The sequence below is a fragment of the Heteronotia binoei genome, chromosome 2, assembly GCF_032191835.1.
Source record: "Heteronotia binoei isolate CCM8104 ecotype False Entrance Well chromosome 2, APGP_CSIRO_Hbin_v1, whole genome shotgun sequence".
In the NCBI taxonomy this organism is placed as follows: domain Eukaryota; kingdom Metazoa; phylum Chordata; class Lepidosauria; order Squamata; family Gekkonidae; genus Heteronotia; species Heteronotia binoei.
Genome location: NC_083224.1, coordinates 93,553,431 through 93,568,393, shown reverse-complemented (window position 1 = coordinate 93,568,393; position 14,963 = coordinate 93,553,431). Strand labels below are relative to the sequence as shown.

Genomic DNA, 14,963 nt, shown 5'->3' with positions numbered 1-14,963 from the left:
CAGCCAAATCATGTTTCTGTAGGTTGGTCATCATTCCTTGTATCCAGAAAAAGTCCAAAAAAGGGCAACTAGAATGATTAAAGAGTTGGAACACTTTCCCTATGAAGAAAGGTTAAAACGTTTGGGGATCTTTAGCTTGGAGAAACGCTGACTGTGGAGTGACATGATAGAAGTTTACAAGATTATGCATGGGATGGAGAAAGTAGAGAAAGAAGTGCTTTTCTCCCTTTCTCACAATACAAGAACTCGCGGGCATTCAATGAAATTGCTGAGCAGTCGGGTTAAAACAGATAAAAGGAAGTACTTCTTAACCAAAAAGGTGATTAACATGTGGAATTCACTGCCACAGGAGGTGGTGCCGGCTACAAGCACAGCCAGCTTCAAGAGGGGATTGAATAAAAATATGGAGCAGAGAACCATCAATGGCTATTAGCCAAAGTATATTATTGGAACTGTCTGAGGCAGTGATGCTCTGTATTCTTGGGGGGGGGGGGGGGCAAAGTGGAAGGGCTTCTAGACCCACTTGTGAACCTCCTGATGGCAGTTGGGTTTTGGGGTTTTTTGGCCACTGTGTGACACAGTATTGGACTGGATGGGCCATTGGCCTGATCCAACATGGCTTCTCTTATGTTCTTAAGTTCCTGTGGCTGTGCCACCACTCTGTCACAATTCCAATGGTACCAGAGGCTCAAAAAGGCTGGGGACCCATGATTTAAAGATTCCCTCATATTGAATAGTGTCAAGGAATAGGTAATTTGTGGAACTACCATAAGATCACATGACTTGATTGTGCTTAAGAGATTTACCTCTTGCAACTACCTTACAAGGAGTTTTAGTTGATGTTCATATTAAAGCTGTTTTAAGCTATTCCTCATGTTAGTGTGGACCCAGAAATAACACAGTGAACAAAGATACTATACAAAGGCCATCATCTTTAGAAGCCCTCCCCATATGGAAATGAATGCTAGTTTGGTATATGGTTAGTGTCAGAATAGGATCTGGGAGACCTAGATTCAACTCCCCATTGTGCCATGGAAGCCTGTTGGGTGACTTTGGACCAGTTACACATTCTCAGCCTAATCTACCTCATAGGGATGTTGTAAGGAAAAAACAGAGGAGAGGAGAACAACATATACTGCTTTGGGTCTCCATCAGGGAGAAAGTCAGGGTATAAATGAAGTAAAAATAAATAAAACAAACATAAAAGTCACTGAAGTTCAGCTTTTCTTTATGCTTTGCTGAGGGGGCAGGTTTCCAACATGGTTAGAGAGACAGGCCCACAGGTTGAAAGGGATACCAATATGAAAACATCTCCCATACACTGATGCAACAGCTATGGCCTTCTTACCTGAGTTCTGGGCTCGTACTGTTGCTGGAGCATCTCAGCCACTTTGTTTTCAAAAGCACACAGCTGTCTGTAAACTTGCTGCAGGAAACTCTCCGTTTTACTCTCATCCAACTGACAACCCTGGAACAGCACCTGAGTCAGCCAAAGCAAAAATCTTTATTCAGAAAAATATATCTTCCGTCGTGTAGCTAGTTTACCAACAGAATTTCAGATCTACAAAAAAAGGCCGTACTAGTTCACTGACAAATAAAACAAAACTGGAAAATTCTATTATAGGATATTACAGATGAGGCTTCAAGCCAGAAATGCTTCCTAACTATAAAGACACATTGATGGGGTGTGAACTGTTATAGACTGACCAAAAGAGAGATCTTGGGGTCGTGGTAGATAACTCACTGAAAATGTTGAGACAGTGGGACTGCAATAAAAAAGGCCAACGCTATGCTGGGGATTATTAGGAAGGGAACTGAAAACAAATCAGCCAGTATCATAATGCCCCTGTATAAATCAATGGTGTGGCCTCATCTGGAATACTGTGTACAATTCTGGTCACCAGAGCTCAAAAAAGATATTCTAGCATTAGAAAAAGTCCAGAAAAGGGCCACTAGAATGATTAAAGGGTTGAAGCACTTTCCCTATGAAGAATTTGGGGCTTTTTAGCTTGGAGAAACGACGACTGAGGGGTGACAGAGGTTTACAAGATTATGCATGGGATAGAGAAGGTAGAAAAAGAAGTACCGTACTTTTCTCCCTCTCTCACAATACAAGAACTCATGGACATTCCATGAAATTGCTGAGCAGTCAGGTTAGAATGGATAAAAAGAAGTACTTCTTCACTCAAAGGGTGATTAACACATGGAATTCACTGCCACAGGATGTGGTGGCGGCTACAAGCATAGACAACTTCAAGAGGGGATTCGATAAACATATGGAGCAGAGGTCCATCAGTGGCTATTGGCTACAAAGTATACATGGAAATTTTTTTCTGGGACAAGTGATGCTCTGTATTCTTGGTGCTTGGGAGGGCAACAGTAGGAGGGCTTCTAGTGTCCTGACCCCACTGGTGGGCTTCCTTATGGCACCTGTTTTTTTTTTGCCACTGTGTGACAAAGAGTGTTGGACTGGATAGGCCATTGGCCTGATCCAACATGGCTTCTCTTATGTTCTCTTATGTTCTTCCTTACTGAGGATAAATTTCCTCTTAGGAAGTTCTGTCAGGCCAGACATAAACAAGTACTCTCAAAAGATATCATTAAACGACATTCCTTGAAAGCAGCATTTCTGGATCAGGGCAGGGAAAGTTCAGAGAGCAAGAGAGGGTGCCAACCAAGGTAGAAACTGTCATTGTCCTCAACCAAAAGCTTGGCGGAACATCTCCGCCTTATAGGCCCTGCAGAGCCCTGATAGTGTGTGGCAGAGAGTTCCACCAGGTTAGGGCCAGGACCAAAAGGACCCTGGCCGTGGTCAAGGACAGCCGGATGTCTTTGTGGCCAAGGACCACCAGCTATCCAAGGGGTGTATTGCTCTCCCAGGGACATCATAGAGGATATGGTCCCCTAGATATGTCAGTCCATGACTGTTCAAGGCCTTGAAGATCAACATCAAAACCTTGAACTTGACTCAGTACTCCACTGGGAGCCAGTGTAACTGGTGCAGCACAGGCTGTATGTGTGCCATCCATGATGTTCCTGTCAGGATTTACGACACCACGTTCTGGATCAGCTGGGGCTTCTGGGTCAGTCTCAGAGCAGGGCAGCATAGAATGAGTTACAGTAGTCTAGCCTGGAGGTAACCATTGCAAGGATTACGGTGGCTAGATAAGAGTGTGACAGGAAAATGGCCAATTGCCAAGCCTGGCACAGATGGAAAATCACTGGCATGGCAATATGAATGACTTAAACCTCCATACTCAGGGAGGCATCCTAGATCACACCCAAACTCTTAATGGACTGTGCTGGTGTAAGTGGCATCTCATCAAGAGTAGGAAGTCTATGCCCCAGTTCTGAAGCCCTGCCCCAGCTACAGAACCTCTGTCTTAGTTGGATTCAGTCTCAACCTGCTCTGTTTCAACCACCAAATCACAGCCTCCAAACCCATAGCCAAATTCTGCAAGGCAGTATCTGGGTGGCCATACAATAACAGATACAGTTAGATGTCATCAGCATACTGGTGACACCCAAGCCCAAGACTCCACACCAGCTGGGCGAGGGGATGCATGTAGATTTTGAATAACATCGGGGAAAGAAATGCCTCCTGAAGAAGCCCACATGTTAAGGGATATCTGGAGGACACATTCTCTCCCAGCGCCACCTTCTGTCCCCAACCATGAATGAATGGGGTAAGCCATAGAAGGGCCAACCTCCAAACTCCCACATTGGCAAGGTGGTGGGTCAAAAGGTTGTAGATGACTATCTCAAATGCTGCTGTAAGATCCAATAATAGCAGCACCAGTCTGCCCTGATTCAGCTGCCTGCAGAGATCATCCGTCAGGGCAACCAATATAATCTCCATCCCATGGCCAGGGTGGAAGCTGGACAGGAATGGATCCAATGCTGATGTGACATCCAGAAAACCCTGGAGATGGTCAGCTATTGCTCTCTCCGTTACCTTACCCAGGAACAATAGGTTCGAAACTGGAAGGTAACTGGCAGGATCCGAAGGATCCAAAGTTGGTTTTTTTAAGAGTAGTACAACCACAACCTCCTTAAGGCCCTCTGGATAGGCCCCTGTTTCCAGGGACAGACTGACAATCCATCAATGGCCCCCATATCCTCTCATCACCATTTTTCACCAACCATGTGTCAAGGAGGCATGTGGTTGGTCTGACAGGAGCCAGACTCCTGTTAACATCTGCAGAGGAAAGCAGGTTGAAGGTGTCAAAAACCGAATCCAAATGTTGCTATATCCTACATAGCCTCTTGTGCCTCACTAAGGCTCAGAAAATAATATCTGAAATATGGAAATATATGCAAATTTTTATTTATTTATTTAGCAGGCTTATGTTTTGCCCTTTCTCATAATAGGCTCAGGGCGAATCACAACATAAACAATAAAAACCTACCATTTAAATTTAAAACAATACAGTAAATTTAGCAAATCAAAACAATAGAACAATAAAACAAAGTGCATCGTCAGGCGGGAAGGGCACATTTCACAGGATACAGCAGTTTTCGGCCCAAGATGACATGATGGTGATAATAAATAGGATAGCACCATAGTCTGTAAAGCATGATGTCCCAACAAGGGAGGCCAGCTGATGGAGTAGTTGCTGAAATAGGACGCCCATTGCCTCAACCAAAGGCCGGGTGGAACAGCTCTGTCTCATAGACCCTACAAAATGATAGTAATTCAGGTAGGGTGCAAGTCTCCATAGGGAGCTGATTCCACCAGGCAGGGGCCAGAGCCAAGAGGGCCCTGGCCGAGGCAAAACGGACGTCCTTCGGCCAGGAGTGGTCAGGAGGTGTTGTGTAGCAGACTGCAACGACCTCCAGGGCACGTATGGGGAAAGGTGGTCCCTCAAGTATGTTGGTCCCAGGCCATGTAAGGCTTTAAATGTCAGTACCTTGAAGTGGATCCAGTACTCAATATTCTAAATGTGTAACACAGGAGTGTTAAATGTCCAGACTATGGGCCACACCCAGCTCACTCAGGGCTTTAATCAGGCACTAGGGACTCTTTTCTCCCCCCCCCTCCCTCCTCTCACCCTTTGAAGCTTCAAGGCTGTTCTCTACTCTTTCTGCCTTATTTTTGCTGGCTGCAGCAGGAAGCAAAGCTGCAAGGAAAATGTGGAATGGCTTTTCCATTCAGGTCTCTGTGCCCAGATAGATAGGGCCCAGAGACCTTAATGGAAAAGCCCTTCCATGTTTTCCTTGCAACTTTGTGCTACAATGTGTTTCAGTGGAGTGGATCAGTTTCATTTTCAGCATTCCTATAGCCAGCTGAAGCTCATGCTTCCTGGAGTTGTGTCCTTACAAATAAAGGGTTCATGCTTTGAGCCAAATTATCTCTCCCGAACCTAACCTAGTGAGTACTGTAACCTGGGAACCCACAGCCAAAAGGGGAATATTACACTGGAGTGCCATCGCCAATCTGAATAGACTCCGGGGGAGGGGGAGAAGCTTGCAAAGCTATTTCATTGTTTTCCCAGGCTCAGAGCATTTTATATTTTTAGTTTCTCCTGTGATCCTTATGTTTTTTCTTGATTTTTTATTTTAAAAATTGCATTGCCAAATCCCACTATTCCCCCACCTTTCAATTTTAAACAAAATATTGCAAGTGTTTTAAGCATGCTTGTATTTCAAGTTAAAACATTCCATTGTCTGTGTCTTTTATAAAATTTGTATCTCCATTACCTCACATTACATTTTATGACACATATGGCCCGGCCCCACAAAGTCCTATTTGCATCAGACCGTCCCTTCTAACAAATTAGTTCAATACCCCTGGCGTAACATCTTCAGGTTTCAGAATTTTGTTTTTACCTTGCCTGAAAACCTCTTACAATGGTAATCAAAATGCCATGTGTAGGCTTTATTAAGATGAAAGCTGCAATCCATTCCATGGTGCACCACTTGGCAGCATCATTTAAAGCATATCATACTGATGAAAGGATGTAAGATCACCGTGCTACGAATGACATGCAGAGTGAATGGAATTTGAAAAGCCATAGCTTATCAAACTCCATCCACTCTGCATGTCATTTGTGACACTGTGAATAGAAATATAGAAAGGTTACAATGGTGGAAAAGTTGCCTATGACACAGACTAAGCACTTTTCCTTCTTCCCCTACTTTATTTATTTCTGTAAATTTATAGTCCGCCCTTTCCCATAGTGGGCTCAGGGCGGATTCCAACATAGTAAAACAATTAAAACTAACAATAAACAATCAAACAAATAATAAAACAGTCGAACAGTTAAAACAGATTTAAAAAATAAAACAATTAAACCATAGCTCAGAATTAATTTAGTTTAAGGCAGCATGGATGGTGTGGACACATCAGTTAAGGCATCCTTGTTACAGCTTAGGTGTCCAAAATGATGTCAACTGTATCGGCCCGATTTTGAGCAATCAGTGCAGAGAAGCCAATTAGATGGTGTAATAGGATAAGGACGTCCACCTGCCTCAGCCATAGGCCTGGCAGAACAGCTCTGTCTTACAGACCCTCCAGAATGGCAACAAATCCAGTATGGCCCAAACCTTCATAGAGAGCTGATTCCGCTAGGTCAGGGCCAGGGCCGAAAAAGCCCTGGCTCTGGTCTAGGCAAGCCAGACGTCCCTTGGGCCAGGGATGCTCAAGAGATGTTGACTGGCCAATCGTAATGACCTCCGGGGCTCAAATGGGGAGAGATGGTCCCGCAAGTATGCCGGTCCCAGGCTGCGCAAGGCTTTAAACGTCAGTACTAAAACCTTGAAGCGGATCCGGTACTCAATTGGTAGCCAGTGCAAACTGCGCAGTATCGGCCGACTGCTTGTCTGTACAAACAATTCAGTCAACAATCGTGCTGCCGCATTCTGCACCAGCTGGAGTTTCCGGATCAACCTCAAGGGCAAGCCTGCATTAAGTGAGTTACAGTAGTCCAGCCTGGAACTGACTGTTGCATGGATCACTGTAGCTAAGTCCTGAGGGACTAGATAGAGCGCTAATTACCTGACCTGCCGAAGATGGTAAAAGGCAGATCGTGCAACAGCTGTGGCCTGGGCCTCCATACAGAGAGTGGCATCCAGTATCACACCACAAGAGATGCGCTATCCAAGGTGGGGAGCCAGATGGCCGATCTTAGCACCCCACGGCTCATGTACAGGACCTCCATCTTGGTTGGGTTAAGCTTCAGCTGGCTCAGTTGCAGCCAACCAGCCACTGCTTCCAGTGCCCTGGTTAGATGGTCTGGGGTAGAGTCTGGGTGGCTGTCCATCAACAGACAGAGCTAGGTGTCATCTGCACACTAGTGACAACCCTGCCCAAAACCTCTGGCAATCTGGGCAAGGGGGCGCATATAGATGTTAAATATCATCGGCAACAGAATAGCTCCCTGCAGTATGCCACACTCTACTGGATGACGCAGGGAGGCCTGCTTGCTGATCACCACCGTTTGTCCCCAACCATGGAGGAAGGAGGAAAACCACTGTAAGGCTGCCCCCCTGGACTCTAATGTCAGCAAGGTGGTAGGTCATTAGATCATAGTCAACCATGTCAAATGCTGCTGAAAGATCTAAAAGTAATAGCAGAGCTGACCCGCTTTGATCCAGATGCCTTCTAAGGTCATCTGTGAGGGCGACCAGAGCAGTCTCCGTCCCATGACCAGGACGGAAGCCAGACTGGAAGGGATCAAGGACAGATGTATCTTCCAGGAAAGCTTGAAACTGCTACGCCACCGCTTTCGCAAATATCTTGCCCAGAAACGGTAAATTCGAGACTGGGCGATAATTGGCTAGGACCAATGGGTCCAGAGATGGCTTCTTCAAAAGCGAAAGAACCACTGCCTCTTTAAGCTTGGTTGGGAATACCCGTGATGACAGGGATAAGTTAACAATTTCAGCCAAGGGCCCCTGGATGTCATCCCCACCTGCTTTAACAAGCCAGGATGGACACGGGTCCAGAGGACAAGTGGTGGGCTTTACTGCAGCCAAGATCTTGTCCACATCCTCCTGAAAGAGACAGCTGAAGTGGTCCAACATGGGACCCAAAGACGGACAACAGGCTTCCATTTCCCATACTGTATCAATTGTGGCTGGAAGATTATGGCAGAGAGTCGAGACCTTATCTGCAAAATAGGTTGCAAAAGCCTCACAGCCGATATCCAATTCCCTAAACTTTTGATTGCCTGTCGGCACCATAGTCAGTGATTGAATTGTTCTAAACAATTGAGCTGGGCACAATTTCACAGATGCAATGGAAGCTGCATAGAAATCTCTCTTAGCAGACTTCATTGCCTTCTCATAGACTTTCATAAACATTTTATAAGAAGTTCTAGACTCCTTGTCATAAGATCTCCACCACACTAATGCAGCTTAGTCTGTGTCATAGGTGAACCTGGATCCAACATTGAATTCTTGCATATGTTTTGTTACGTCTACTACAACTATAAACTTAGTTTCATTTGTGGTACCTTTCTAACTAATGATGCCTTTCTAAGCAGAATTACGCTCTTCTAAGCCTACTGGCTTCACTGGACTTAGAAGTGTGCAACTATTCTGTTGATTGCACTGTGAGACTACTGCCAGGGAAAAGCAGGATGATCAGTAATAAAACTTCAGGAAAGGCAACTTATCTTCTAATTCACAGTTAGTTTAGAAGATGAACACATATACAGTGTCATGCAGAACACATTTGTATTGCAGACTTCATCCCATATAAATGCCTTCTATGCTGCATTTCCTACCAGCAGGAAATGAGGGCTATAGTACAGCACATCTTTGGTTCCCTACTCAGAAAGCACCTTCTCATATAACTATGCTGGAGAAACAGAAGGTATAAAATTTTACCTGGTGTGTCGGTAGGCCAATGATGGAAGAATATGCTTGGATAGTAATAAAGATCTCAGGTTGGTAGACAATGTCTGAGCCTGGGATTCGAAAAGGTTTCAACAACCCCACTAAGCACCGAGAAAGGGCATAGAATACTTCATCAAAAATTATCTCCCCTGTAGAATCATCCTGAAGAAGACAAAATTGAAAGGCAGTCAAACCTTCTGCCCAACTTCTTTCTGCAACAAAAGTTTTGAACAACCAGAGGCACGTGTTTTAGAGATGTTTATAATGTCAACATATAGCGTAGACTCATTCCTGGAAACAGAATTTTTCAGAAACACCTAGCAGACAAAGCACGTGCATGAATACCATCAGGACAGGAAATAGCTCTTAGCTGACTGTTCTTTATGACAGATATAAACTCTCTTGGGCAAGCCTAAGGGAGGAGGCATTTCTAGCACAAGAAAGTGGCAAAAAGTGACAGAAACACACGGCACTGTTATCTTATTATTACAGACTAGGGATGGGCACAAACTACATTTTTACAGTTCAGTTTGTGGCTGAACCACAAACTTATATGAATCGGGAGGTTGGTTTGCAAACCAAACTGGTTTATATGAGTTCATGACTCCTGCTTTCTGCTCCTCACTGCTTTGTGTGGAGAGGAGAAAGCAGGGGTTTAAATATCTCCAAGTCATTTAAACCACTACTTTATGCTCTCCGCAGCTTTTTGCAGGGAGCAGAAAGCAGTGGCTTAAATGGCTTAGAGCTGAACCTTTAAACAGCTAAGTCATGTGCAGCAAACTGATCCATGTGGCTTAGCTGCTTAAAGCAGCTTTCTTGGGCAGCCAGTCCCAGCAACTGGCTGCCCAAGAAGGTCCTTTTGACCAACTACTTAAAGGGGCTTTCTTAGATAGCTAACTCCAGGCTTTGAGCCATGTAAATCCTGCTTTCTGCTCCCTGAAGCTTTCCAAGGGGAGCAGAAAACAGTAGTTTAAATGGCTCCCAGCCATTTAAACCAACAGCCGAGCTGGTTTTTGTGAAGAGCAGAAAACAGGTTTAAACCCAGTGGCGTAGGGAGGGGGGGGGCCGGGGGAGCGGATCGCCCCAGGTCTAGGGGGCCCCTTGGGGGCCCCTCAGAAGCCGGCTGCACTCGCCGCCTTCCCCGCCCTGGTCGCTGGAGGCCGCTCGTTCCGTCCGGGCTCCTGGGGACTGGTGGGCGGCGTCGATGGGGGCAGCTTCGCAACTTCAGAGCGGCCAGGGCAGCGCACCTCCGCCGCCTCTCCCCTCCCACCGCCCCGCCTTGTCCGCCAGGCGCCTTCCGGATGTCTCCACTCGCCCAACTTCCCAGCTGGAGTCCTGGGGCAGCGAGGAGGTCTCCGGAGGGCCCGCCCGGCTCTTTCCCTTTCCGGCCGCCAGGAAGAAGGAGGAGGAGGGCGAAAGGGGCCCTCGAGCGTCCCGGGCTGCCTGCCTGAGTCCCTCTCGGGGCGGCATGAAGCCCGACGGCAAGGTGGTGCTGCTGGGCGACATGAACGTGGGCAAGACGTCGCTGCTGCACCGCTACATGGAGCGCCGCTTCCAGGGCACGGTCAGCACGGTCGGCGGCGCCTTCTTCCTCAAGCGGTGGGGGCCGCACCACATCTCCCTCTGGGACACCGCAGGTCAGCTGAGGAGGGCGCAGCCGAGGGGAGGACTTGGCGGGGAGCTGGGGGGCCGAACCGCGACCCGGGGGCCACATGTGGCTTTTTTACACATCTGGTGAGGCTCGCAAAGTCCCCACTGGGTGGTTTGGAGAAGGCATTTCTCTCTTTAAATCGCTTCTCCAAGCCAAGTCAGCTGGCAGATTGGAGAATGCATTTAAAGTTAAAGTTGCTTTCTTCCCACCTCTCCTTCCCCATCTTCCTCGGGAGGTGGTGGGCTCTCCTTCCTTGGAGGTTTTTAAACAGAGTCTAGATGGCCATCTGACAGCAATGAAGATCCTGTGAATTTAGGGGGAGGTGTTTGTGAGTTTCCTGCATTGTGCAGGGGGTTGGACTAGATGACCCTAGAGGTCCCTTCCAACTCTAGGATTCTGTGATTCCTTCCTTCCTTCCCCTGATGCGCATGTCTTGCAACTCTCAAACATCGGATGTTTACTTTATGTGGCTCTTTCATTAAGTGAGTTTGGCTCTCCCCACGCCCAATGGCCTCCGTGCCGCCACAGCCCCGGGGGCTGGGGGTGGAGGGGTCCCCTGCCTGCTGTGTTGATCTGCTCCTCTGTCCAGTGCACTTTGATCTCAGCTAAGGAGCTGTGTTGTGTCCTCACAGCAACCCTTTGAGGTAGGTCAGGCTGATGGAGACTGGCCCCAAATTGCTTTGGAGTAGAGGGGACTGCTCCACTGTGCCACAGCCTGTTGGGGAGTGCAGTTTGAGTTCAAGGACCTGGGGGTTACCAGTAGCACAGGGGTGGCCAAACTGCTGCTCGGGAGCCACATGTGCCTCTTTCACACATATCGTGTGGCTCTCAAAACTCTCTTGAGTTACTCCTGAAGGTTTTGGATCTAAAATTGGTTGTGAATGGACATGTCTGTCACTCGAGGTTGCAAATTCCCCATGAGAACGCAGTTTCTAACACAGAGCTTTTGTTTTTGTGGCCAGTCCAGGTTTCTTGAAATCCCCACTGCCCTGTAGCTGGCTTGGAGAAGGCATTTGTCTCTTTAAATCACTTTGCCAAGCTAGCTGGTGACTTGGAGAGTGCATTTAAAGTTAAAGTATATTTCTTTCCACTTCTCCCTCCCTCCCCATCCATTTCCTTCCTCCCTCCCATTGTAGTGGTTAAGTGTGCAGACTCTTATCTGGGAGAACCAGGTTTGATTCCTCACGCCTCCACTTGCATCTGCTGGAATGGCCTTGGGTCAGCCACAGCTCTCGTAGCAATTGTCCTTGAAAGGGCAGCTTCTGGGAGAGCTCTCTCAGTGCCACCTATCTCACAGGGTGTTTGTTGTGGGGGAGGAAGATAAAGGAGATTGTGAGCCACTCTGAGACTCAGAGTGGAGGGCAGAATATAAATCATCTGTCTGTCTGTCTTCCTTCCTTCCTTGTGGCTTTCAAACATCTGACATTTATTCTGTGTGGCTCTTACATTAAGCAAGTTCGGCCACCCCCGCAATAGCGATTGTGCGTGATCCTGGCCTTCCTTTCAAAGCGTTCCAGGTAACATCGGTACAGAACTTCTGCAGCCACGGAGAAGTCCCCAAGAAGATTTTAAAAAGTAACCTGGATCACCTGGGGAAATGATAGGTAATGTGCTGGCATGGCTGCTGTTGGCACAGTGCTGTTAAATACTTCTGGGCCCCGTTTTTTTTGAAAAATGGCTTAACTTTACTTGGATTACTCCTAGGTCAAAGTCCACCGGCTCCTCAGAGATCAACAAAAGTTCCAGAGTATAAGTTTTCAGGAATCACTTCCCGTTTCCGGCAGGTGGCACGGGGGAAATGATGTCACAGGAAGTGATGTCACTTCCTGTTTCCGGCGGTGGCATGATGTCACCGGAAGTGACATCGCTGGAAGTGACGTCACTTCCTGTTTCCGGTGGCGTGCACACACGTAGGGGGGCCCACATAAATCTTGGGCCCCGGGCCCCCAAAGCCCTAGCTACGCCCCTGTTTAAACCACTGCTTTCTGCTCTTCATGATCCACCATGAACTGCATCAAAATTTGTTACAAACTTTAGTTCATGCCCATCTCTAATTTTCACCCATCACAGATCTCATGACAGCTTATAATTAAAACACCATAAGACAACTCACTATTAAAATAATAAAATAATTCAGTTGTGCTGGTAGAAGGAGCACAGGGAAGATTATGTATGCATATGTACTTAAAATGTTCAGTTACTTACCACAATCCCTGTAGAAGGACTCAAGTCTAGTTCAATTACAAAACGGTACTGGCGTGCAAGGAAGGTGACTTTTGTAGAAGGCACCAGTAGATAAGGCCTGGGCTCCACAGGCTCATCAGGCTGCCAGCTACTTGGTAATATGCTGAGAATATCCAACTCACTGTCTGATTTCACCTTCAAAAAGGGAATGAACAGAGGCACAATGAAAACCAAAGAAAAGAAATGGGCAAGTAAAACAAAATCACAAGAAGCTTTCCTGTTAATCATTTCATTTCTCATCAACCCGAAGCATGCCTTATTTTTCCATCTCGGAAACTTATTCAGAAATAGACCTACATGTTGCTCACTCACCAACTCAGATTCAGGCACTGCCAAAATAACTTGATGCAAATGATTGAGAAACCAGGCTAGGCGCACATTGCGTGAAATCCGGTAGTCTTTCTTCATCAAAAGAAAGACCTGCCCAGCCTCCTCTACCTGCAAGTAACAAAGAAAGACAACTTTCATCATGTAGTATGCTCAAGTGCTTCTAGAATTTGTTAACACTTCTGCTTGCTAAACAATCTGACACATTGCTACATGAAGCAAACTTGACTAGTAACAGTGGTCAAAACTAAACAAAAACACAGAGGATATGAAGAATAATGGCTCTTAGCTAAACTACTAGGGGATTAAATTTCTCATTCTATTTATTTGATTGATTTATTTCATTTATACCTCATCTTTCTCCCCAGTGGGTATCTCAAAGCAATTTACAGCATTCTTCTCTCTTCTATTTTTATCCTTACAATAATCCTGACGCAGGCTAAGTTAAGAGTGTCTGATTGGCTCAAGGTCACCCAGTAAGCACCCATATTATTTTGATACACTATCAGAATACATAAATGATTGCATTACACCACAACTGCCTTACAGTCTTGAACAGAACAAATCAGTTGTTGGTGCAAATGATTGAGAAACCAGGCTAGGCTCACATTGCATGAAATCCGGTAGTCTTTCTTCATCAAAAGAAAGACCTGCCCAGCCTCCTCTACCTGCAAGCAACAAAAAAAGACAACTTTCATCATGTAGTATGCTCAAGTGCTTCTAGAATTTGTTAACACTTCTGCTTGCTAAACAATCTGACACATTGCCACATGAAGCAAACTTGACTAGTAACAGTGGTCAAAACTAAACAAAAACACAGAGGATATGAAGAATAATGGCTCTTAGCTAAACTACTAGGGGATTAAATTTCTAATTCTATTTATTTGATTTATTTATTTCATTTATACCTCATCTTTCTCCCCAGTGGGTATCTCAAAGCAATTTACATCATTCTTCTCTCTTCTATTTTTATCCTTACAATAATCCTGACGCAGGCTAAGTTAAGAGTGTCTGATTGGCTCAAGGTCACCCAGTAAGCACCCATATTATTTTGATACACTATCAGAATACATCAATGATTGCATTTCACCACAACTGCCTTACAGTCTTGAACAGAACAAATCAGTTGTTGGTGCTTGGGCTTAAACAGCAACATATATGCAGGGCCAGCTCTACCACTAAGCAAACTAGGTGATTGCCTAGGGTTCTGGCCTTCTGGGGGCACTGAATTGGGTGCTCCCATGTGACTCTGTGACATTACCAGTGGCAGGGGGGGGGCGCCAAAAGTTAGTCTTGCCTAGGATGCATGACAGTCTACGGCCAGTCCTGCATACCCTTACCATTAGGTAAGGTGGCATCTTTCATTGGATTTGTGGTTGTGTGGTTTATAATCTGTTTACTAGGAAGTCAGACACAGGCCAGAGGAATTGGGTACATAATTGCAGCCTAAGAGTTTTCTGAAATGAAAAAGCTTGGACATTCTTAGAGCAGAATATGGTCCCACGATAGTGATGTAATACCTAATTTGTATATCATACATTATTACTAATTCTTCTGCAAGAACATATCATTGTCACATACTAGGCCAGATTCAGTAAGGCTTTTCTTACATAACAGATAACAGGAGGTAACACCAGCAAGAGTTTTACCTGAACACAGTGTATAGTCATATGAGTCCACTGTGCCAATAGCACAAATAGAATTTCACAGCTGCTTAGGTGGTGCAGTGAAAATGGTAAGGGATACGCAGAGTCCAGAATACTGGCACCAACAGTACACCACCATTCATTTGTTAAAATATAGTTTGCAATCTGGAGCTTACACACCCCTCTCCCTAACCTTTCCAGGAAGTTATTTATTTAGGGAATTTATATGCAGCCTCTCCAGAGTCCTACATGAG

The 14,963-nt window shown here is 45.9% G+C and overlaps 1 protein-coding gene across 1 annotated transcript in view; it reads right to left on the bottom strand.

The window, feature by feature from the left end:
- SZT2 (SZT2 subunit of KICSTOR complex) overlaps positions 1 to 14,963 on the bottom strand; it is a 139,239-nt gene that overhangs the window by 123,810 nt on the left and 466 nt on the right. The window contains exons 2-5 of the mRNA XM_060233013.1: positions 13,049 to 13,174; positions 12,698 to 12,871; positions 8,833 to 9,003; positions 1,349 to 1,480 (exon numbers count right to left, since the gene is read on the bottom strand). Coding sequence (XP_060088996.1) covers positions 1,349 to 1,480; positions 8,833 to 9,003; positions 12,698 to 12,871; positions 13,049 to 13,174 — 603 coding nt within the window. The remainder of the gene's footprint in view (positions 1 to 1,348; positions 1,481 to 8,832; positions 9,004 to 12,697; positions 12,872 to 13,048; positions 13,175 to 14,963) is intronic.